The 23438-nt window shown below is 45.1% G+C and overlaps 1 protein-coding gene and 1 pseudogene across 1 annotated transcript in view; both read right to left on the reverse strand.

The window, feature by feature from the left end:
• LOC138248912 (zinc finger protein 208-like) overlaps positions 1-23438 on the reverse strand; it is a 385902-nt pseudogene that overhangs the window by 311583 nt on the left and 50881 nt on the right.
• Positions 16688-23438, reverse strand: part of LOC138248911 (zinc finger protein 850-like) — a 79588-nt gene continuing 72837 nt past the window's right edge. The window contains exon 3 of the mRNA XM_069202893.1: positions 16688-19640. Coding sequence (XP_069058994.1) covers positions 18413-19640 — 1228 coding nt within the window. The 3' untranslated portion in view covers positions 16688-18412. The remainder of the gene's footprint in view (positions 19641-23438) is intronic.

The raw sequence follows: 23438 nt of genomic DNA on the forward strand, positions 1-23438 counted from the left end.
GTAATATCTGCCTAGCAAGCAAGAGGAATTCAGCGATTTTAGTGCCATCATACATGCTGAGAAAACTTCCTTTGCAATATGCTCCATCTTTTTATATTTTCTATCGGTTGAGGGAAATTATTCAGGAGTAGTTTTGGGTGAACAAGAGGCCTGAACCACTAAGCTTTCAGGAAAAGGGTGAGCTGGTGGAAATGTGCGATCTCTCGGTGCTGATATGTATCTTTTTTGTGGGTGATCTAGAGACCCTAGTAGAGGTAGCTGTATTTTTTCTTAAATTTCCAGGACAGGCTCAATGACTGCCTCACTGAATGGTAGAAGAGGCCCAGATGAATGCATAGAGGAATGAAGTATTTATTTCCAACATGTCAGCAGTTTTCCTTGTGAGAGACTGGCTCCTTGTTGCAGTGCCCCCACCCTTTTTGCCTGGTTTCTGAATGCAATTTGGACTGGAGTGCACTAGGGTCCTGCTAACCAGGTTCCCAGTGCCAGCGTTCTTTTCCTAAACATTGTAAAAGTAATTGGATACACCTTTAGCTACCACTGTAAGTCCCTAGTAAAAGGTACTAAGGTACCCAGGGCATGCGGTACTATGGGTAAGGCCCTGAGGGAAGCAGCACTGATTGTGCCACCCTCAAGGGCCAGGAATCCAGGTGCACCCAGCACTGCCATAGTAGGGTGAGTGTCCTGGTGCAAACTTAAAAATACACACTCGACATGGCACAGTCCCTGTGTGCCCTGTCCACCTTACACTGCATATGTTATGGGTAAGACACCCCTCTAGCAAGCCTTCCAGGTCTAAGGCAGGGTGCACCATACTATATGTGAGGGCATAACTGCACGAGCAATATGCTCCCACTGTGTCCTTGCCAAACCTGGGACATAGTGAGTGAACAGAGCAGCCATTTTAATACATGTGCTGGGTGTGCTGGGCACTGGTCAACAAGAGTTTCACAGCTACATAATGGCCACTCTGATACAAAACAACCCAGGGTTCAAACAACTCAGAATGATAAATCAAAACTGGTACCAGTACTAGATTTATTATAAAATTTACCCAGGGGTCGCCTTAGCGGTGCCCCATGCAAAAACGAACTATCCTGGCATGGTTGCTGACTAGTTCCAGCAAGCCTGTCACATCCAGACAGCCAATATACAAACCTGCGGGAGAGCCCGGTCTCTCTGGTTTGTAAAACAAACCCCTTCCTGGGTGGAGGAGCTAACTTCCCCTCCCTCAGGAACGTGCACTGCCCTGGCAGTGAGCTTCAAAGGGCTACTGCCCTTGAAACTCGAGCCCCCAGGCCTGCTGCTAGCAGCAGATGGCTTTCCCCTTTGTCAACCCCCACTTCTGGATGGAGCAAAGGCAGGAAACCACACAAAGGGTAGGAGGAGTGGCCTTACTGAGCATGCACTACCCCTAGGGGCTTGCAGGCGAAGTGGACCCTTCATTTCATTTTCCTCCATGTTGAATGGCAAGAAAATAGCCCAAGGGGACCCCCAGGCACCAACTTTAAATCTGCAAATCAGCTCCTTTTCCAAGTGGCCCTTCCAGGTGGCCCTGTGCCAAGAGACTTTCCAACACTGCTCCCAACCAGAACCGGGAGCCGCCCAAGGCTCTGCAGCGGCCACAGTGTGCCCACCGACTACTGAGACCACCCTATTGTACGATTGTTAATGCATTTTTTAAAGTGACTGCCTATTGATTCCAATGGTGCGTAATTACGCACAGAATAACTAACTTTAACAAAACTTTGAAAAGTCATATCTCAGAAAGTACTTAACGTATCTTAAAGATCTTGGTCTTAAAATTTATATAAAAGTCTGAAGTATTTTTATAACATTTGGTCTTGAGGTATTCATTGAGTGTGTGTGGTGTAGTATTGGATATGTGAGTACAGCAAATACTTAGCACATCTCCTGGATTAGTCTAACAGCTCGACCAGCTACCTCAAAAACTGGGGCATCAGGCGGCCTAATTTTTACCTATGGAAACCAACATGTGGTTGCCTGGACCCCCTGCACAGTGTGCCTAGTTTGGCACACTACATAGAGGGCCAGCCTCCTACATTCCTTAGTACAGAATGGTATGAGGTGACTTTTTGGAGGCGGAATGCCTGAGGGAGACACTAGTGCCCATTCCAGAGATGTATCTGTCACTTACATCCTTCAGGCTCTTAGAAGTGGGGTTTAGGGATGGATGGTCATCACTATCATTGTTCCAATAACCTGGATCATCTTGAGGATCAAATCCACCCATCACAAACCTTTCTTCGTCTAAGACTCTGCGCTTCTAATTTTGACATATGGGGCCCTATAAGCAGTGTATCTGAATGAGGTTTTAGGCAGGCAAAGAGAAAAGCCGAAGTGCAGGCCCTTCAGTGCCGGTCCACAGGGCCACCGTTGTCTCCAGGAGAGGGGCAGTTTAACCACCTCCTTTGTTGTTCACGGGCTGATCCTGGTAGGTGGTGGACCCTGGGCCATATATGGCCCAGGAGGGGGCCACGATGCCCCACTCCGACTTTCAAAACTTATTTTGGACCCAGGGAGGGGGTGGTCTCTGGGGCCTGGGGGATCCACGAGCCCCCCATCCCCCATTACTGCTCATTTGGACTCAGGCAGGTGGAGGTCCCCAAGGGCCCACGCAGTCTCCCCCCACCTCCAATTACAGTGATTTAGCCCCGGGACTAAGGGTGGGGGGCGGTCAGGCTGCCCCACTATTCCTGAGATTTAACACCAGGGAGACGGTGGTCCCCAGGGCTCCTAGAGCCTGTGCACCCCCCCCCCTTATTTTTTTTTTATAATAATGCCCCCGGGACCTGGCCTGCCCGGGGTCTTTTTTCAAAACTAGCGTTGGACCCCATGCTTGTTTTTCTTTGTCTTTTTTATGTTTTGAAGGATCTGTTGATCCATCGCATCCCAACACCAGAGCTAAGGGATCAGGGTTTTCCTACCCTGGCCCCTTTTCTTTTTTTTATTATTCTTTTCCGAAGCCGAGTTCCAAGATTGCTTCCAACACCTCCTGGTTGCTATCGGGATGAGAGCTACCTTTCTGCAAATTTGGTTTAATTCCACCCAGCGGTTTGGGCTGTAGTCCTATTTAGAAACCTTATGGGAATTAATATGGGGCAAACACGTTTTGGCCCCCCTCCTTTTTCTCAGCCCCCACTTGATGGATCATGCCAAAACCTTCCAGGCAGCTAATGAATTGAGTGTTGAATACTTTTGGAAAATGTCAGGAAGATTCATTAACCTGCGTCAAAGATAAATCAGCAAGTCAAAAAACGCTTTTTCACAAGGAAGCCTGTTTCTCCATAACCACAGTAGGCGGAGAGACCAGGCCAGTGTCAGGGATGGTGCCCTGACTACTGGCATCTGCCAGTTCCTCAGACACGATATCTCTATCCTCATCAAGGGGGATGGTGTAACCGTAAGGATCCTCCTCAATTATACTCCTCCCCATGCCTGTCAAACAAAAGCAGGCCCTGGCTCCATCTCGGAAGGTGAAGTTCCAGCGGAATTAATGTCATGCAATGCTGATTTTAGCTTTGTTTCAGGTATGATCATGGGGTTGCTGCCATGGGGGTACAACGGTCCAGGTACAGACTTATGATTGGAGTGGTTCCTGATCCAGGAGGCCCACCTGGCACCGAACACATGAGGCCCGAAAGTGCTCCAGAGGGGTCGGCCCGCCCAGATATGAGGTACATGGCCTCATAAAAATATCAGAGTTGACCAGGGGTACTCCAGCTACAGCAAACTGAAGGAGATGTGGACTGGACACAGATGAAGGCTCAGTGTGAGAGGGTCCTACAGTGATGTCTTACCTGCACCTCGTCTGAAGATCTGGATCAGCTAAGTGAACTCTAAGAGCGCTTCGATTTCTTTGACTTTTTGGAGTTCTTGTGGGACTTATCTGATGACTATGATAGCAACGATGAATGCCTGGATGGCTCTGCAAACGGTCCCTGGACTTTCCTTGTGAACAGGAATATTATGGAAGTGACTGGTGTTGAGAGACCAGGAGCTTCAAGGAATGCTCCATCAGCACCTTAGGGTTGATGGGCGGCAGGCCTCACAAATCTTGGAGTCGTGGTCCGATCAAAGCACCAAAGGCAAAGCAGGTGAAGAGTCTGTCACAGAGAGACTACAGGGCTTCAACCCCACTAATTCTTTGGGGGACATCCATACACACAGTGGGAGACAATGTCTCAAAAAAGGTTTGACAAAATGCTGAAAAAAGTTGTCCAAAAGTAGACAGAGGTAGCTCTCCAGATCTGTGCTGACTAGCGTGGGGAAAAAAACAGAACTGAGATCAACGTACTAGGGTGGCACCTAAATAGGCACTGCGCAGTTGACTTACAGCTGATGCTGAGCCACTCGATGTCAGCTGCTGGCGAGCAGAGGTGTTGCTCGTAAAGTTCTGAATCCAGTCTGACACCTGAGGAATATTCCAAGGCAAGGAATCTGCAGCTAGAAGTCTCTATCAGATATGGCCCCTTACATTCAGTGAGTGGAGCTCTATACAAATTACAAGGGATTGTTTCATACACTGCACTATCATTGGCGGGTGAGTATGGATACCACATAAGAGTTCTGTAATCCCATGTTGGTCATGTGGTGTAATTCACTATCTGCTATGGCATGTTCGGTTTAGTGAATAAAACTTAAAAATGCCCAAATCAAACCCCCGCCCAAAACAACCACATCCAATTGGTCAGTGAACTATCATACTCACCCATGAAAGCCATATGAAAGAACAAAAAGGCGTGAATACTTAGGGGCTTCCTGTTACCTGCGAAGTGCAGGGTCCCTGTCACAACAGTTTAAGAGGCGCACAATAATGGCACATGGTGGAGCGCCTGGAAGTGTGTGATGCCAATGCATGTGATATGCATGTTCCACAATAAAGACCTCTGAAAAAAGCATATTTGTTGAATAATTCTGCCAGTACCATCTCCACAATAGTTTCTGTTTTGCCTACATTCATGGCCTTGAGGGTGCTGGGTATCAGCATGTTGTTTCTTCTTGCGGGGGATTCCAAATCTGTTTTTAGTTTTGATATCAGCTGTAGGAAAGTACCATCTTGCCTGGCATGTTACCCCCATTTTTCACTGTATATATGTTGTTTTAGTTGTATGTGTCACTGGGACCCTGTTCTCCAGGGCCCCAGTGCTCATAAGTGTGCCTGAATGTGTTACCTGTGTAGTGACTAACTGTCTCACTGAGGCTCTGCTAATCAGAACCTCAGTGGTTATGCTCTCTCATTTCTTTCAAATTGTCACTAACAGGCTAGTGACCAATTTTACCAATTTACATTGGCTTACTGGAACACCCTTATAATTCCCTAGTATATGGTACTGAGGTACCCAGGGTATTGGGGTTCCAGGAGATCCCTATGGGCTGCAGCATTTCTTTTGCCACCCATAGGGAGCTCTGACAATTCTTACACAGGCCTGCCACTGCAGCCTGAGTGAAATAACGTCCACGTTATTTCACAGCCATTTTACACTGCATTAAGTAACTTATAAGTCACCTATATGTCTAACCTTTACCTGGTAAAGGTTAGGTGCAAAGTTACTTAGTGTGAGGGCACCCTGGCACTAGCCAAGGTGCCCCCACATTGTTCAGGGCCAATTCCCCGGACTTTGTGAGTGCGGGGAAATCATTACACGCGTGCACTACATATAGGTCACTACCTATATGTAGCTTCACAATGGTAACTCCGAATATGGCCATGTAACATGTCTATGATCATGGAATTGCCCCCTCTATGCCATCCTGGCATAGTTGGCACAATCCCATGATCCCAGTGGTCTGTAGCACAGACCCTGGTACTGCCAAACTGCCTTTCCTGGGGTTTCACTGCAGCTGCTGCTGCTGCCAACCCCTCAGACAGGTTTCTGCCCTCCTGGGGTCAAGCCAGGCTTGTCCCAGGAAGGCAGAACAAAGGACTTCCTCTGAGAGAGGGTGTTACACCCTATCCCTTTGGAAAATGGTGTGAAGGCAGGGGAGGAGTAGCCTCCCCCAGCCTCTGGAAATGCTTTCTTGGCCACAGATGTGCCCAATTCTGCATAAGCCAGTCTACATCGGTTCAGGAGACCCCTTAGCCCTGCTCTGGTGCGAAACTGGACAAAGGAAAGGGGAGTGACCACTTCCCTGACCTGCACCTCCCCTGGGAGGTGTCCAGAGCTCCTCCAGTGTGCTCCAGACCTCTGCCATCTTGGAAACAGAGGTGCTGCTGGCACACTGGACTGCTCTGAGTGGCCAGTGCCACCAGGTGACGTCAGAAACTCCTTCTGATAGGCTCCTTCAGGTGTTGCTAGCCTATCCTCTCTCCTAGGTAGCCAAACCCTCTTCTCTGGCTATTTAGGGTCTCTGTCTCTGGGGAAACTTTAGATAACGAATGCAAGATCTCATCAGAGTTCCTCTGCATCTCTCTTTTCACCTTCTGCCAAGGAATCGACTGCTGACCACGCTGGAAGCCTGCAAAACTGCAACATAGTAGCAAAGACGTCTACTGCAACTCTGTAACGCTGATCCTGCCGCCTTCTCGACTGTTTTCCTGGTGGTGCATGCTGTGGGGGTAGTCTGCCTCCTCTCTGCACTAGAAGCTCCGAAGAAATCTCCAGTGGGACGACGGAATCTTCCCCCTGCAACCGCAGGCACCAAAAAGCTGCATTACCGGTCCCTTGGGTCTCCTCTCAGCACGACGAGCGAGGTCCCTCGAATCCAGCAACTGTGTCCAAGTGACCCCCACAGTCCAGTGACTCTTCAGTCCAAGTTTGGTGGAGGTAAGTCCTTGCCTCCCCACGCCAGACCGCATTGCTGGGAACCGCGACTTTTGCAGCTACTCCGGCCCCTGTGCACTTCCAGCGGAAATCCTTTGTGCACAGCCAAGCCTGGGTCCACGGTACTCTAACCTGCATTGCACGACTTTCTAAGTTGGTCTCCGGCGACGTGGGTCTCCTTTGTGTAACTTCGGGTGAGCACTGTTTCACGCATCCTCGTAGTGCCTGTTTCTGGCACTTCTCCGGGTGCTACCAGCTGCTGAGAGGGCTCCTTGTCTTGCTCGACGTCCCCTCTCTCTCCCGACGCAATTTGCGACATCCTGGTCCCTACTGGGCCACAGCAGCATCCAAAAACGCTTACCGCACGATTTGCAGCTAGCAAGGCTTGTTGGCGGTCTTTCGGCGGGAAAACACTTCTGCACGACTCTCCACGGCGAGAGGGATCCGTCCACCAAAGGGGAAGTCTCTAGCCCTTTTCGTTCCTGCAGAAACCTCAGCTTCTTCTGTCCAGTAGAAGCTTCTTTGCACCCACAGCTGGCATTTCCTGGGCATCTGCCCATCTCCGACTTGCTTGTGACTTTTGGACTTGGTCCCCTTGTTCCACAGGTACCCTAGATTGGAAATCCATTGTTGTTGCATTGTTGGTTTGTGTCTTTCCTGCATTATTCCTCTATCACGACTTCTATGTCCTTGGGGGAACTTTAGTGCACTTTGCACTCACTTTTCAGGGTCTTGGGGTGGGCTATTTTTCTAACCCTCACTATTTTCTAATAGTCCCAGCGACCCTCTACAAGGTCACATAGGTTTGGGGTCCATTCGTGGTTCACATTCCACTTTTGGAGTATATGGTTTGTGTTGCCCCTATCCCTATGTGTCCCCATTGCATCCTATTGTAACTATACATTGTTTGCACTGTTTTCTAAGACTATACTGCATATTTTTGGTATTGTGTACATATATCTTGTGTATATTTCCTATCCTCTCACTGAGGGTACACTCTGAGATACTTTGGCATATTGTCATAAAAATAAAGTACCTTTATTTTTAGTATAACTGTGTATTGTGTTTTCTTATGATATTGTGCAAGTGACACTTGAGGTACTGTAGGAGCTTCACTCGTCTCCTAGTTCAGCCTAAGCTGCTCTGCTAAGCTACCATTATCTATCAGCCTATGCTGCTAGACACCCTATACACTAATAAGGGATAACTGGGCCTGGTGCAAGGTGCGAGTACCCCTTGGTACTCACTACAAGCCAGTCCAGCCTCCTACATCAGCCAGTTGTTTACTATGTTTGGTTAGTTGGATTTCAATTCTCTCTGCTCGTTTGTCCATTCTCTCCTTTAGGTGGTCTTCGCCAAGAGTCTTCAAACTGGGGGATGGGGCCTCCTATGGGGGCCCTAAAATGATCCAAAGGGGTGGGTGCCAGGCACTGGCCAAAATAAGCATCATGCTGATAACAGTGTTTTGTTTTAAGCAGAAAAAAGAAGCAGTAAATTACTTTCTAATGAGCCATCACTAATATATTTTATCATTTATATCCTGGCTGGGAGTAGGTGTCAAAAGGGAAGGGGGTTCCAAATATTCTTCAAAACTCCGGCCCCATTTCTAATAATCACACTGTGGATACTTTTACATGTTAGTAATGCCTGCCTGACCAGAATAGTATATTTGGCAATCATGTATTTGATTACATTTTTAAAACTGTAACAGGACTTAACTACAATGTTTAAATATATCTAGACATATGTAAACACTGTCAATTTAACAGAATAACTGTGAAAAATTCAGAAGGAGGCCTGATGATTTGTATTTCCATTGATGGAGTGTGGGTGGGTGTAGGAGGCTGGACTGGCTTGTAGTGAGTACCAAGGGGTACTTGCACCTTGCACCAGGCCCAGTTATCCCTTATAAGTGTATAGGGTGTCTAGCAGCTTAGGCTGATAGATAATGGTAGCTTAGCAGAGCAGCTTAGGCTGAACTAGGAGACGTGTGAAGCTACTACAGTACCACTTAGTGTCATATGCACAATATCATAAGAAAACACAATACACAGTTATACTAAAAATAAAGGTACTTTATTTTTATGACAATATGCCAAAGTATCTTAGAGTGTACCCTCAGTGAGAGGATAGGAAATATACACAAGATATATATACACAATAGCAAAAATATGCAGTATAGTCTTAGAAAACAGTGCAAACAATGTATAGTTACAATAGGATGCAATGGGGAAACATAGGGATAGGGGCAACACAAACCATATACTCCAAAAGTGGAATGCGAACCACGAATGGACCCCAAACCTATGTGACCTTGTAGAGGGTCGCTGGGACTATTAGAAAATAGTGAGAGTTAGAGAAATAACCCTCCCCAAGACCCTGAAAAGTGAGTGCAAAGTGCACTAAAGTTCCCCTAAGGACAAAATAGTCGTGTTAGAGGAATAATGCAGGAAAGACACAAACCAGCAATGCAACAACTGTGGATTTCCAATCTAGGGTACCTGTGGAACAAGGGGACCAAGTCCAAAAGTCACAAGCAAGTCGGAGATGGGCAGATGCCCAGGAAATGCCAGCTGCGGGTGCAAAGAAGCTTCTACTGGACAGAAGAAGCTGAGGTTTCTGCAGGAACGAAAAGGGCTAGAGACTTCCCCTTTGGTGGACGGATCCCTCTCGCCTTGGAGAGTCGTGCAGAAGTGTTTTCCCGCCGGAAGGACGCCAACAAGCCTTGCTAGCTGCAAATCGTGCGGTTGGCGTTTTTGGATGCTGCTGGGGCCCAGGAGGGACCAGGAGGTCGCAAATTGGACCTGAAGAGAGAGGGGACATCGAGCAAGACAAAGAGCCTCACTGAAGCAGGTAGCACCCGGAGAAGTGCCAGAAACAGGCACTACGAGGATGCGTGAAACGGTGCTCGCCGAAGTTGCACAAAGGAGTCCCACGTCGCCGGAGACCAACTTAGAAAGTCGTGCAATGCAGGTTAGAGTGCCGTGGACCCAGGCTTGGCTGTGCACAAAGGATTTCCGCCGGAAGTGCACAGGGGCCGGAGTAGCTGCAAAGTCGCGGTTCCCAGCAATGCAGCCCAGCGAGGTGAGGCAAGGACTTACCTCCACCAAACTTGGGCTGAAGAGTCACTGGACTGTGGAGGTCACTTGGACAGAGTCGCTGGATTCGAGGGACCTCGCTCGTCGTGCTGAGAGGAGACCCAAGGGACCGGTAATGCAGCTTTTTGGTGCCTGCGGTTGCAGGGGGAAGATTCCGTCGACCCACGGGAGATTTCTTCGGAGCTTCTGGTGCAGAGAGGAGGCAGACTACCCCCACAGCATGCACAAGCAGGAAAACAGTCGAGAAGGCGGCAGGATCAGCGTTACAGAGTTGCAGTAGTCGTCTTTGCTACTATGTTGCAGGTTTGCAGGCTTCCAGCGCGGTCAGCAGTCGTTTCCTTATCAGAAGGTGAAGAGAGAGATGCAGAGGAACTCGGATGAGCTCTTGCATTCGTTATCTAAAGTTTCCCCAGAGACAGAGACCCTAAATAGCCAGAAAAGAGGGTGTGGCTACCTAGGAGAGAGGATAGGCTACTAACACCTGAAGGAGCCTATCAGCAGGAGTCTCTGACGTCACCTGGTGGCACTGGCCACTCAGAGCAGTCCAGTGTGCCAGCAGCACCTCTGTTTCCAAGATGGCAGAGGTCTGGAGCACACTGGAGGAGCTCTGGACACCTCCCAGGGGAGGTGCAGGTCAGGGGAGTGGTCACTCCCCTTTCCTTTGTCCAGTTTCGCACCAGAGCAGGGCTAAGGGGTCCCTGAACCGGTGTAGACTGGCTTATGCAGAATTGGGCACCTCTGTGCCCAACAAAGCATTTCCAGAGGCTGGGGGAGGCTACTCCTCCCCTGCCTTCACACCATTTTCCAAAGGGAGAGGGTGTCACACCCTCTCTCAGAGGAAGTTCTTTGTTCTGCCATCCTGGGCCAGGCCTGGCTGGACCCCAGGAGGGCAGATGCCTGTCTGAGGGGTTGGCAGCAGCAGCAGCTGCAGTGAAACCCCAGGAAGGGCAGTTTGGCAGTACCAGGGTCTGTGCTACAGACCACTGGGATCATGGGATTCTGCCAACTATGCCAGGATGGCATAGAGGGGGCAATTCCATGATCATAGACATGTTACATGGCCATTTTCGGAGTTACCATTGTGAAGCTACATATAGGTAGTGACCTATATGTAGTGCACGCGTGTAATGGTGTCCCCGCACTCACAAAGTTCAGTGAATTGGCTCTGAACAATGTGGGGGCACCTTGGCTAGTGCCAGGGTGCCCACACACTAAGTAACTTTGCACCTAACCTTTACCAGGTAAAGGTTAGACATATAGGTGACTTATAAGTTACTTAAGTGCAGTGTAAAATGGCTGTGAAATAACGTGGACGTTATTTCACTCAGGCTGCAGTGGCAGGCCTGTGTAAGAATTGTCAGAGCTCCCTATGGGTGGCAAAAGAAATGCTGCAGCCCATAGGGATCTCCTGGAACCCCAATACCCTGGGTACCTCAGTACCATATACTAGGGAATTATAAGGGTGTTCCAGTAAGCCAATGTAAATTGGTAAAATTGGTCACTAGCCTGTTAGTGACAATTTGAAAGTAATGAGAGAGCATAACCACTGAGGTTCTGGTTAGCAGAGCCTCAGTGAGACAGTTAGGCACCACACAGGGAACATATACATGCACACCTATGAGCACTGGGGCCCTGTGTGACAGGGTCCCAGTGACACATACATATAGGCCACAAACGTATGAGCACTGGGGTCCTGACCAGCAGGATCCCAGTGACACATAACAACCATACTGAAAACATAGTGTTTTCACTATGAGCACTGAGGCCTGGCTATCAGGATCCCAGTGAGACAGTGAAAACAGTGACAAACACCCTGACATACACTCACAAACAGGCCAAAAGTGGGGGTAACAAGGCTAGAAAGAGGCTACCTTCTCACAGTGGGGTGGCATTAAAATGTTTGAAGACCGCTGGTCTATGCGCACAGTCTATAAGACGTTTTTCCATCTATGAGGGACAGGCCAGTGTTCAGGTCCAGTAGTACAGCTCTAATACTGTCTGTGTCGAACTGGCGTGAGGCTCAGAGAGTAACCGGTTGGTGGGCCCGCCTCACCCAGCAGACCCCGCTGTGGCACGGGAGATGGTTGGCGGAGGTCTCGGCCTTGGAAGGGTTTAAAAAATGGGACCTCATAGGAATCTCACTACTTGGGGATGTCTGGGAGGGGGTCGCATATGCAGTCCTTTGAGGAGCTTCAGCGGCATTATTTGCTTACTAGGACCCAGTTCCACAAATACCTGCAACTCCGGCATGCGTTACGTGTGTATAACCAGTCTGGTGAGCTCCTCCCCGAGTTCAGTCCCATGGAGGCAAAGGTACTGATGGGGGGCCTGGGTTGGGGGGGGTGTCGCGGATCTACCACTCTCTAATTACCAACACAGCTCAGTCACTGTACAACCAATCTACGTTTGGAGGAGTGGTTGGGCCCCATGGATGAGGAGGACTGGAGGGAAGAGCTGATGGCCCCTAGGACCCTGACCATGGCCATGGCCACCTGTTTTCACACCTTGCAGACATACTAACTACATACAGCATACCTCACGCCCATCAGACTGTATAAGGCGGGCCTCAGTTCCTGTGCTGACTGTCCCCGCTGCACTGACACTGACTTTTACCACATGGTATGGACCTGCCCAAGTATTGCCTCCTACTGGCAGGCAGTGGTGACTGAAATTATGAGGGTCTTGCAAGTGGAGGTGGCCGCGGCCCCACTGCCGCTCTTACTGGGGGTCATGGAGGGAGTGGGGTCTAGCAGAGCTGATCGGATTTTCCTGGGAGTGGCCTGTTTGGTGGCCAAAAGAGACATTGTGGCTGACAGGAAAGCGGAGGCGGTGCCAACAATGGCCAAGCGGCACTGTGGAGTAGACTTGTGTGCCTAGCGGAAAAAACCTGTGTATGAAGCAAGAAGGTGCCCGACCAAATACAAGAGAGTGTGGAAGGAAGTGGGAGGCCACCTGGGGTGTGGGTTCTGGGATTGGGCCGTAAGGAGCACAGTGTGGAGCGATCTGTCACCGTTAGTAATAATTACTGCTCAGCATGAGTCAGTGTTATCTGTGTCAAATTAACGATATTGCATGGCATCATGCTTGAGGGAGCGGGAGTGTGACCTACTTTGTGTTTGTTTTTGCAAAAAACAACAATAAAGTTCTTTATCAACAAAAAAAAAAATACTGCCTGTGTCCATCTTGCCATTGAGGGAAGTAACCCCCACCTCGTATCTGTTTTTCCATGCTTCATCACACCTATGTGCTTGTAGCACAGTTTGGACTAGCACTGATCTGATTTAACCATGTTTGGTTTCAGGCGATCCACTTGCTTCAGTGTCGGATGAGATAAAACTCTGCTATCCCCCAACTGCATAGGGTGTTAGTGAGGTGTGGTAGTCATTTTCCTGTGACTAACGGGTTTGTCAGTGTTAGGGCTCCCAAGTCCTCAGATTCTGGTTGCAATGGTCAAGTAAGATGATGCTCATTTGTGATATTTGAGAGCCACGCCATTATGATGGTGAATGTTGCAGGTCTGTGTTAATATTCTAAGGATGCAAGAAAGGAATGCTGTTCCTATGGAAATGTGAAGTTATCAGTTAGAACCAGAGAAGGGGCTGAATCACCAGATCAAAGGATCAGAGTGGTCAGAAGAAAGAGCCCTCACACACCCAAATGGGCATATTGCTTTATCATTGGCCTGCTCCTTGTTGAGCCAGTGCTGCAATGTCCAACGGGCCCTGCAGGGGGGTTCTTTATCAGAGATCTTCTGATGTTTTGCCACAATGATGAGTGTACTTGAGGGTATAGTGAGTGTAGGGTGGGGTGCTAGGTTGATTAAAACTGTCTAAGGGGTACCAAATTAATTTACATGAGGTGCTCACCTTGACAGAGATTTAAAGAAAAAAAAAGGCTGTTGCAAGGTTTAATGGACCTAAACAGCTTCAAAATGAGAAACGTAGGGTCAACATTTTTCATGCCTTATGGCCTGACTGTACCTTTGGGATTTTTTCAGGACCAAGAGGTTAATCCCTACCCTACACCTAGCTTGTATTCAAAATATGCAAGATGAGTGCCCCTAATCAATGTGTGTGATCTATACCTGCTGCAGCATAGGACAGATGGGTTCCAATATTGTTGGAGATTCAGTATTGCCCCTTAGGGCTAGGTAGGGAACCACACTTAGCAGAGGAAAAAACTGGTCCCACATAGTGTCTTGCCCGCAACCTACTATCCTCTGCCAGCCAGGAGCCCTCTTGCATGGCCTGTTGGGCAGTGCAGTGCCAGCCGAATGCGAAGCAGCCTAATGATGAACGCACATATTTACCCTCTTAAATTTCAGCAAGCTTGAAATGTAACGGACCTTGAGGTATTTAATACATCTGAAAATTACTGCAAGACTTAAATAGCTTTCATCTCATAATTTCATCCCATGTGTAATCAGGACTTTAAAAAATGGTCAGAACTAACTGACCCACTCCTAACCAGGCTTTGAGTCTCTTATCGATACTGGTACTAAACACAACCCTCAAGAGTGGGGCAACATTGGGTTCAGCAGTTCAATCTCATTTTCACCTAGGTGAGTTATAATCCCTGTGGCCCACAGAGCCTCAACACTGTGGACACAGGCCCAGCAATGCACCATTACTCCGACAGGTAAAGTATGTAACAATACTCATTAGCACCTGCAACTAGTGGACAGATGCAACTCTGCTGTTGTCAGAATCTGGTTTTGTGACACACAGCATAAAGTGGGGCTCCGATGAGCATTCTGGAGTGGTCACGCCAATTCTTTCCTAGACACTATAGGACCCAGTGATAACCTAGTCCTCCCTTGTTTGCTTTTCGTAGCTGTGTTCTCATACATTTTGTCTCCCACCTTCAACAGGGCACAAAGATGCTGGCCAGAAGATGATAGTGATCTGTGCCACTGCCCAGGTCAGTGAAGTCCACCCATGAGCTCTTCCAGGCCCAATCAGGCTGTCACCAGTGCAGGGCTCTGCCAGAGGGCCACTCAATGATGGCCCCTCTGGTGGAACACACATGGAGGTGTATTGCTGCCAAATGTAATTATTGCCTGGTCCTCTTCATTCCATTAGACCGCTCAGCCATCATGAGCAACTAGGGCAGGACTAGCTTGATGATCCCCATCTTTGCTCAGCTCTGCAGTCACGCCAAGTGACCTCCCTGGCCTCAGCATCAGCAAGCACCAGTCACACTGAGACAGAGGTGATCCAGGCCCACCTATCCATCCAGGCAGCAGATTTATTGCTTTCCAGAATCAGCAGAAAGCACGCTACTTGGGTATGCCGTTGTTTGGTGTTTTTGAGCATGTAGGATGGAGGTGGATTTTAGACTCTGGCCACAGGAGCTTAGTGCAGTGTGGCCACCTTGGGCAGCAGCTCTCTGGCAACCCACCCCATTGCACAGATGTAACTTCTTGTGCTTTGGTTATGGTTACATAACACTGCCAATAACTAATTCACACCAGAGTACAGTATGACAAATCATACAATGGAAAGCTGCTTAGGGTAATTTGTTACCTATTAACTTTGCTGATGGATGAATAACTGACAATTTCCCAACCTGAAAGGCATAACCCCCTTCCAACATACACAACATATTACATCCTGTGCATCAACATACATATTTACATGATTAGGACTTTTTATTTAACATTTCGCAGTAGTTTCAAAGGAAATATTTCAGAGAAAAGGCCTCATCACCATGAAGTATTTGTTGAATAACAGCTTTCTTATTCAACAAATACAATGAAACAAAAAGAATTTGTATATTATATTGGGTCTTCCACAGAGCTACCTTCTGTAGAGAGAGTAAAGCTCTCCAGTGTGGCAGATAGTTAACACAATCTCCTAACTGGACCCTCATTCGCAGCACAGAAATCAATGTCAACTGAGAGAAGACTGTATCAAGTTAGAATGGCAGTTCACAGTGTGAACAATGCATGGGCCCATACTTAGTTTCGCATTTTTCTAAGAAAGCAGAAGGTTTAGGAAGTGCTATAAATTATCTACAGCTTTGAACAGCAAGTTATTTTTTTAAACAAAAAAGCACAATTATTTCCCCCATCCGAGGTGGGTTTGTTACAGTCCAGTCTGTTGAACTTGGAAAGTGAATGCTGCTTCTCCATAAGTTTATCAGGAATAAAGGAATGAGTTTATGTCTCCAAAAGCATTTTTGTGTCAGAGTGTGCACTACAGATCGAATGCTATGAAAGTAAAAACTGCTGTTTAAAAAGAGTAAAATGTATTAACATGAAGTCCTTTAAGCAGTATTGCCCAACAAAGCAGAAAGTAGACAATATCTATGCTAAAGTGTAATCTTTGCACAAAGTAGGGAAAAATGTTCTAAACTGGATTGTTATTTTCAGATATGACAAGATTGCCAACAGTAAGTGAAATCAAACATTGAAAAAAAGTTTTTAAAAAATGCATTCTGAATTATTATCTTCTGTTAAATATAAATAGTGGGACACAATGAGGATGGCCAGATGAATCAATGCCATGTGAATGCTGCTTGACAGCATTTCATTTATTATATTAGTACATTGCAGCTATTGTAATCATGGTTCTTTTTTTAATAGAAACTAACAGTCCATTAAAAAAAAAAAGCTTTTAAAAGAAAGTCTAAGACTTGAAAAGTTGTTGCGAGATGGTGTCATATGATTACACTACACATCATAATTACAAAAAATAAAGAAATAATATACATAAAAAGATTGATATATATCCTGTCCTTAACATATTGTACTCTTCTATTGTACTCTTCTATTTGCAAGCATACAACATTCCCAGATCGGAGCAATGAAAGAACATCATACTTTTATAGAAGAAAAGCAAATAACATATCATCCTGTCATATGCTCCTATACTGATATTGAGGGGTTCTGGACACATTTCATGGGCCTACTGAAATATGGGTTTTATCAGCAAGTGGACAGCCTCAACTCAGTCTACAGAGCTTTACTATTGTCTTTTGTTGGTTCAATATTCTATTCTTGAAATTTTATATCTGCCCATTCTTATTCTATTGAATTAATGCGGAGAACAGCATTAAAAATATCTCCCTTATGCAGACTTCACTTCGTTTTTAGTAAACATTCCCATTTGGAAACAATACATTTTTCAACCCGACTGCCACAAAAAACATCATGTAGTATAACAAATGCAAAGTATCTAATATTCATGACATGACCCTACATTCCCATCTAAGGGATCTGGTATCAGTTACAAACCACATGGCCTTTGGCCTTGTGATTTATGATATCATCAAAACCTTAAGATGGAAATACAGGACCATAATATATGGTTACCTATTATTATCCTACAAAGAATAGCAAAGGTTACACACTAAAATATACCTGTACCTCAATGTTTACATAATTCATTAAGACATCCACCATCCCCACGCGCATGGATGGAATAGAAAAATGTGCCTTATAGTTAACAATGTCAAAGATTACCAATATACTCAATAATAAGATTGAAGAACTATCTCACCCTACAACATGCACAAGGCAATTTCCACAGTGCCAGGTTTATTTCAACATATTGTGTTTCCCCAAAGCTAGAAAGTGCACAGACACTGGCAAGTTTCTTCATAACCCTTACAATTCTGCATGCTTAAAAGTAAATGAAACCCTGCCACATTTACTGTAGCCAAAATTATTTTCTTCAATGTGTTGCCAACATCAATTTTATCATTTCATGACAGGTCAAAACACACCCTATTTGATGTGTATTTATGAGTTTCCCTGTGTATATTTGCTGATGCACATGTAGTTGCAAAAAACATTAAAGCTCTTTCCATATCCATTACAACAAAATGTTATTTTTGCTTTTTTTGTGTTCACTAATTGACCACTATGCATAATAAACCATGCAAGATCTTCCTTCATTTACTGCATCTGTGGGATTGCAGGAGGTGTCTTATACTTTATGAATGATGGAACCATATTACATATTTTATGTTGTTTTTCCTATGAGTGATTGAAGGTGGCATTTTAGGTATGTTGAGTTAGCAAAGCCCATTCTACCTTCACTGCAACTGGATGTTTTTTCTTCTGTATGCCTTCAAGGCTGGATGGTTAGGACTGATGCTTGAGTAAAGCTCTTTAAACATTCACTGCTTGTGTGTGTTTTTTTCTGTTTGTGTGTTAAGGTGCAGAGCATTTAGGCACATGGATTTACTGAAGCTCTTTCAACATTTACTGCATTTATATATTTTTTCTTCTGTATGCCATTGCAGATGGATGGTTAGGTTTGATGATTGAGTGCAGTTCTTTTCACATTCTCTAAATATGTATATTTTTCCCATGTGTGTTTGATGGTGGCTCTTTGGAAGTGTGGATTTACTAAACCTCTTTCCACATTCACTGCAAGTGTATGATTTCTCTGCTACATGCTTTTGCAGATGGATGGTTAGGACTGATGCTCAAGTGAAGAAATTTCCAGATTCACTCCATGTGTATGGGTTTTCCCATGTGCATGTGCTAGTGGACCTTTATACTTGGTAAATGAATAAAGTTCATTCCAAATTCACTGCATGTGTAGTTTTTCTCCTGTGTGTTAGCTGGTGGCTCCTTAGATGCGTAGATCTACTAAAGCTCTTTCCACATTCACTGCATGTGTGTGGCTTTTCTCCAGTATGCCATTGCAGATGGCTGGTTAGGTGTGCTGCTTGAGTAAAGCTCTTTCCACATTCGCTACAAGTGTATGGTTTTTCTCCTGTGTGCCATCGCAGATGGACGGCTAGGCCTGATGCTTCAGTAAAGCTCTTTCCACATTCGCTGCATGTGAATGGTTTTTCTCCTGTATGCCTTCGCAGATGGATTGTTAGGTGTGATGCGTGAGTAAAGCTCTTTCCACATTCACTGCATGTGTATGGTTTTTCCCCTGTGTGTGTTAGCTCGTGGCTCTTCAGATACGTAGATCTACTAAAGCTCTTTCCACATTCACTGCATGTGTATGGCTTTTCCCCTGTGTGCGATAGCTCGTGTCTCTTTAGATACGCAGATCTACTAAAGCTTTGTCCGCATTCACTGCAAGTGTAAGGTTTTTCTCCTGTGTGCATTCGCTTGTGCTTCTTTAAAGTCGGTAAAGAAATAAAGCTCTTTTCACATTCACTGCAAGTGTATGGTTTTTCTCCTGTATGCCATCGCAGATGGATGGTTAGGCCTGATGCTTCAGTAAAGCTCTTTCCACATTCACTGCATGTGTATGGTTTTTCTCCTGTGTGTGTTAGCTGGTGGCTCTTTAGGTACGTAGATGTACTAAAGCTCTTTCCACATTCACTGCAAGTGTAAGGTTTTTCCCCTGTGTGCACGCGCTCATGCTTCTTTACAGCTGATGCTGCCATAAAGCTTTTTCCACATTCACTGCACATGTAAGGTTTTTCCCCTGTGTGCATTCGCTGGTGCTTCCTTACAGCTGATGCTTCTGTAAATCTCTTTCCACATTCACTGCAAGAGTAAGGTTTTTCCCCTGAGTGCATTCGCTGGTGCTTCTTTACAGCTGATGCTTCTGTAAAGCTCTTTCCACATTCACTGCAAGTGTAAGGTTTTTCCCCTGTGTGTGTTAGCTGGTGGCTCTTCAGATTTGTAGATGTACGAAGGCTCTTTCCACAGTCACTGCAAGTATAAGGTTTTTCCCCTGTGTGAATACGCTGGTGGATCTTTACAGTTGATAAACGAGTAAAGCTCTTTCCACATTCACTGCAAGTGTAAGGTTTTTCCCCTGTGTGTGTTAGCTGGTGGCTCTTCCGATGTGTAGATGTATGAAAGCTCTTTCCACAGTCACTGCAAGTATAAGGTTTTTCCCCTGTGTGAATACGCTGGTGGATCTTTACAGTTGATAAACGAGTAAAGCTCTTTCCACATTCACTGCATGTATATGCTTTCTCTCCTGTATGCCATTGCAAATGGGTGGTTAGGTCTGATGCACAAGTAAAGACCTTTCCACATTCACTGCAGGTGTATGCTTTTTCTTCTGTGTGTGTTCGCTGATGGAATGTTAGGTTTGCTGCAAGACTAAAGCTCTTGCCATTTTTACTGTATGTGTCTGTGTTTTCTGCTGTCTGTGTTCGATATTTGCCCCACAGAGCTGATGACTCATTATAAGTCATCTTTCATTCATTACAGCTAAATACATTTTCTGTTGATTTTTTACTGGTGGCAGTATAGGGGTGATGAGTGATTAAAACCCTTCTCACAAACACAGAACTTTTATGCTATGTCTTCTGTTTTTGTTTGTTAATGAACCCTTAGCTGTGATGGCTGATGAACACTCTTGCCACATTCACTCTGTCCTCATGGGTCCCGCCCCCGTGCAAGCTTGGTGCTGCTACTTTTGTACTAAGGAGAAGCCAAAGCTCCTGTTACGTTGTAAGTTTTTATTTGGGGTTTACAGTCAACCCGTCAGTTATATTTTGGCATAAATCATGTTAATGTGTTTGCCTACTGAGTCACTTACTATATTTTAATATTCACTAGATATGTTTAGTATTTGCAGTGTATCTGTTCTTAATAATGTTGAATAGTTACTGGAATTCTTGCAAGACTGATATCATATGTATGATCTTTCTATCAGGAGCTATGTCTTAAACCTGCATTAAGAACTTTCTAGCATGTGTGCAGAGAACTAAACTCACAGCTTAAATAGTCTGTTTCTTGGACAATATTTCTAAAATACACAAAGAACAAAACTCATTACCAAGGTGTTATATTCTAGAATAATGTTCTGCATTGCAAGTAACATTGTGTTCTTTGAACTTTCAGATGTATACTTCACAATTCCTGGTTTGTATACCGATGGTCTATTTCTACAGACTGACTGGCCCAGTCAAAACAGTGATTATGATGGACTAACACCACAGCATTGATATTATCATGTCAGAGAGAGGAGCACTGTTGTAACTACCTGATAATTATCTCAGTAAAATGGTGTTATCTACCATGTTTTAATATTGGGTGTGTTCTGCTAGTGAAATTGTTGTGATTTTTATTTATTTGGATGCTTTGGGACCACCAGCATGGATATCCTCGGCTTCTTGAAGCGGCTGGATTGCACTTGATGTTCTTAAAGGATACGTCTGGTCATGTACAAGATTCTCTACCTCTTACTGAGATTGTTCTATTTCGAATTACTGTTTGGCATCATTTCTGGTTCTTCTGGAGTATCAGATAGCTTTCCAATATTGTCATATTTTCTTCATTACTCTGCATCTTATGTGTTCAGGAATCTCCTCTACGGGGATAAAAAAAAAAAAGTACTTGTAATGTCCAAATCTATACGCAGAAAAGTATACACTATATATCTGTTGAAATGTTAAAAAAAAAAAAAAAAATGTAACACTTGAATAAATTCCAGCCACTGGTAATTACTGTGGGTAGCAATGCAGTCCATCTTTTTAGTGGACAGTGCCACTACAAACAATGATCATTCTTATGGAAATTGGCATTGATCCTGCTAAAAATAAAAAAAAATAAAAAAAAAACAATATATACCAGAGTCCACATTCACCTGAATAGAAACACAAGCAACAACACATAATGGTAATGACCTCGTTGGCCTTGGTCAGTGAGTTGTGGCTTAAGTCCTATGGCACAGCAAGACAATTAATCACTACATTTCACTTCATCATGTCCATAGTTTAGGAACAAATAATGTTACAATAAAAATAAAACACAACTAAGGTGTTTGAAAAACAGAGTGATTTTCAGGACAAAACCAAATCTTAGAAGGTAAATGAGAATTGGGTGGCATGTTAAAGTATATGGCATCTCTACGTTCACAGACAATGTGTTGTATCCAAAAGAAGGGAAAAACGGAGAAGGAATATTCCTGAACACGAAGTTTATTTCCACATCAACACCAACGTCCTCACAGCTCCAAGTACAGCAACTGACTCGGGAGCTGATGAAGTCATCAGAACTCCACGCACCCAGCATTCCATAAAGGTACACTGCCCACCCCCAACAACGAATTACAATAGCACATTTTAAAACACAACACATCTTCCCCCTTAACAAACAGAACAAATACAAACATATATGTTACACATTCCCTACTATGCTACAATAAAATATACAAAAGATACATTGGAAATGAAAAATCCCAATAAACATTCTAAACATTCCATACATAGACTAAGAAATGAAAAACAAGTTATACATAGGCAATAACGGAAAGTTGTACATAAGCAATAAAGGCAATATCCCACTGCCTCCCTACATACCTAATACGTCACAAACTGATTTAAATATTTGGGTCTAACAGCATTTCTTTTGGGCCTACCCATCACACCCTCCAGATTAGCACCTTCCTCCAACCTTTCAACTTCACCCTCACCCATCACCCCGCAGTATTTCTTATGGCAAAATTTCCACGACCGTCATGCATGTTATTTTCTCGTATGTCTTCTCCTGACCCTCTTCCTAGATCACTAAATTGCCCAGAAAACACACATCCTCTTTCATGTGGAGAACTACCACACCCCACATTCTCACCTGATCCTCTATCTAAGGCACCGCCATCATAACCACTATCTTTCAACTCAACATCAGCCCAAACACCTGAATGTTTTACCCCAGGGGCTACATCTGTCACTTTCGCCACATTCCTCTTATTCCACCATTTGCCACCCTCAATCATAACAGAATGTTTGGATACTCTGACCACCTTGGCAGTGGGGAAAAAACCTTGACAATCCCTTTCCCTGAGGTTTTTTTACTCTAACTACATCACCTATACCAAATTGAACCTCCTTAACTCTTTTCAGATCGGCATATCTCAATTTGCTCTTGACCTGTTGCTTAATCACCTTGTCTTTCACCTGACTGATATCAGAAGCAACAACACCCCCTAAAGTTTCCTGTACAACCCACTCTGGAGACAGTTCATTGCAAGAATGTCTACCCTTCAAAAGTACAAAAGGAGCAACACCAGTAGAAGAATGTGGTGTGTTGTGATAACACCATATCCTTTCTGCCACCATCTCCTGTATACTCTTCCCTGACCTGATGGCCAATTGAATAGTTTCCTTGAGTAATCTATTTACTCTCTCAACAAGCCCATTACCCTGCGGACTATACAATGCAGTTGTAAGATGCTTAATATTAAGTCTTCTCAGAAATTCAACCATCTGGTGCGATACAAATTGCACCCAGTTATCTGTGACCAAAAACCTGGGAATACCCTCCCAATGAAAGATCTCTTTTAAAAATCCAATCACATTGGTGGTATTAGGTTCTCTTAAAAACTTGTACGAAACCCATTTGGAATGATAATCTAGTGCAACCAACACATATTTCTTTCCGTCATTGTAACGCCCAACTGGACCAATTAAATCCAATCCCAATTTCTGCCAAGGTTTATCAGGAAACGGTACAGGACACAAAGGCACTTCTCTAGTATGCAAACCTTTATCCGCCCCCTTGCAAATGCTACAATTCTTAACTGCAAATTCCACCTCTGTGTCCATACCCGGCCACCAATAATATAAACGCAACCTCTTCCTTGTGCCAGTGATTCCAACATGCCCATCATGAGCCAGC

Source organism: Pleurodeles waltl, chromosome 8, assembly GCF_031143425.1.
Source record: "Pleurodeles waltl isolate 20211129_DDA chromosome 8, aPleWal1.hap1.20221129, whole genome shotgun sequence".
Classification (NCBI taxonomy): domain Eukaryota; kingdom Metazoa; phylum Chordata; class Amphibia; order Caudata; family Salamandridae; genus Pleurodeles; species Pleurodeles waltl.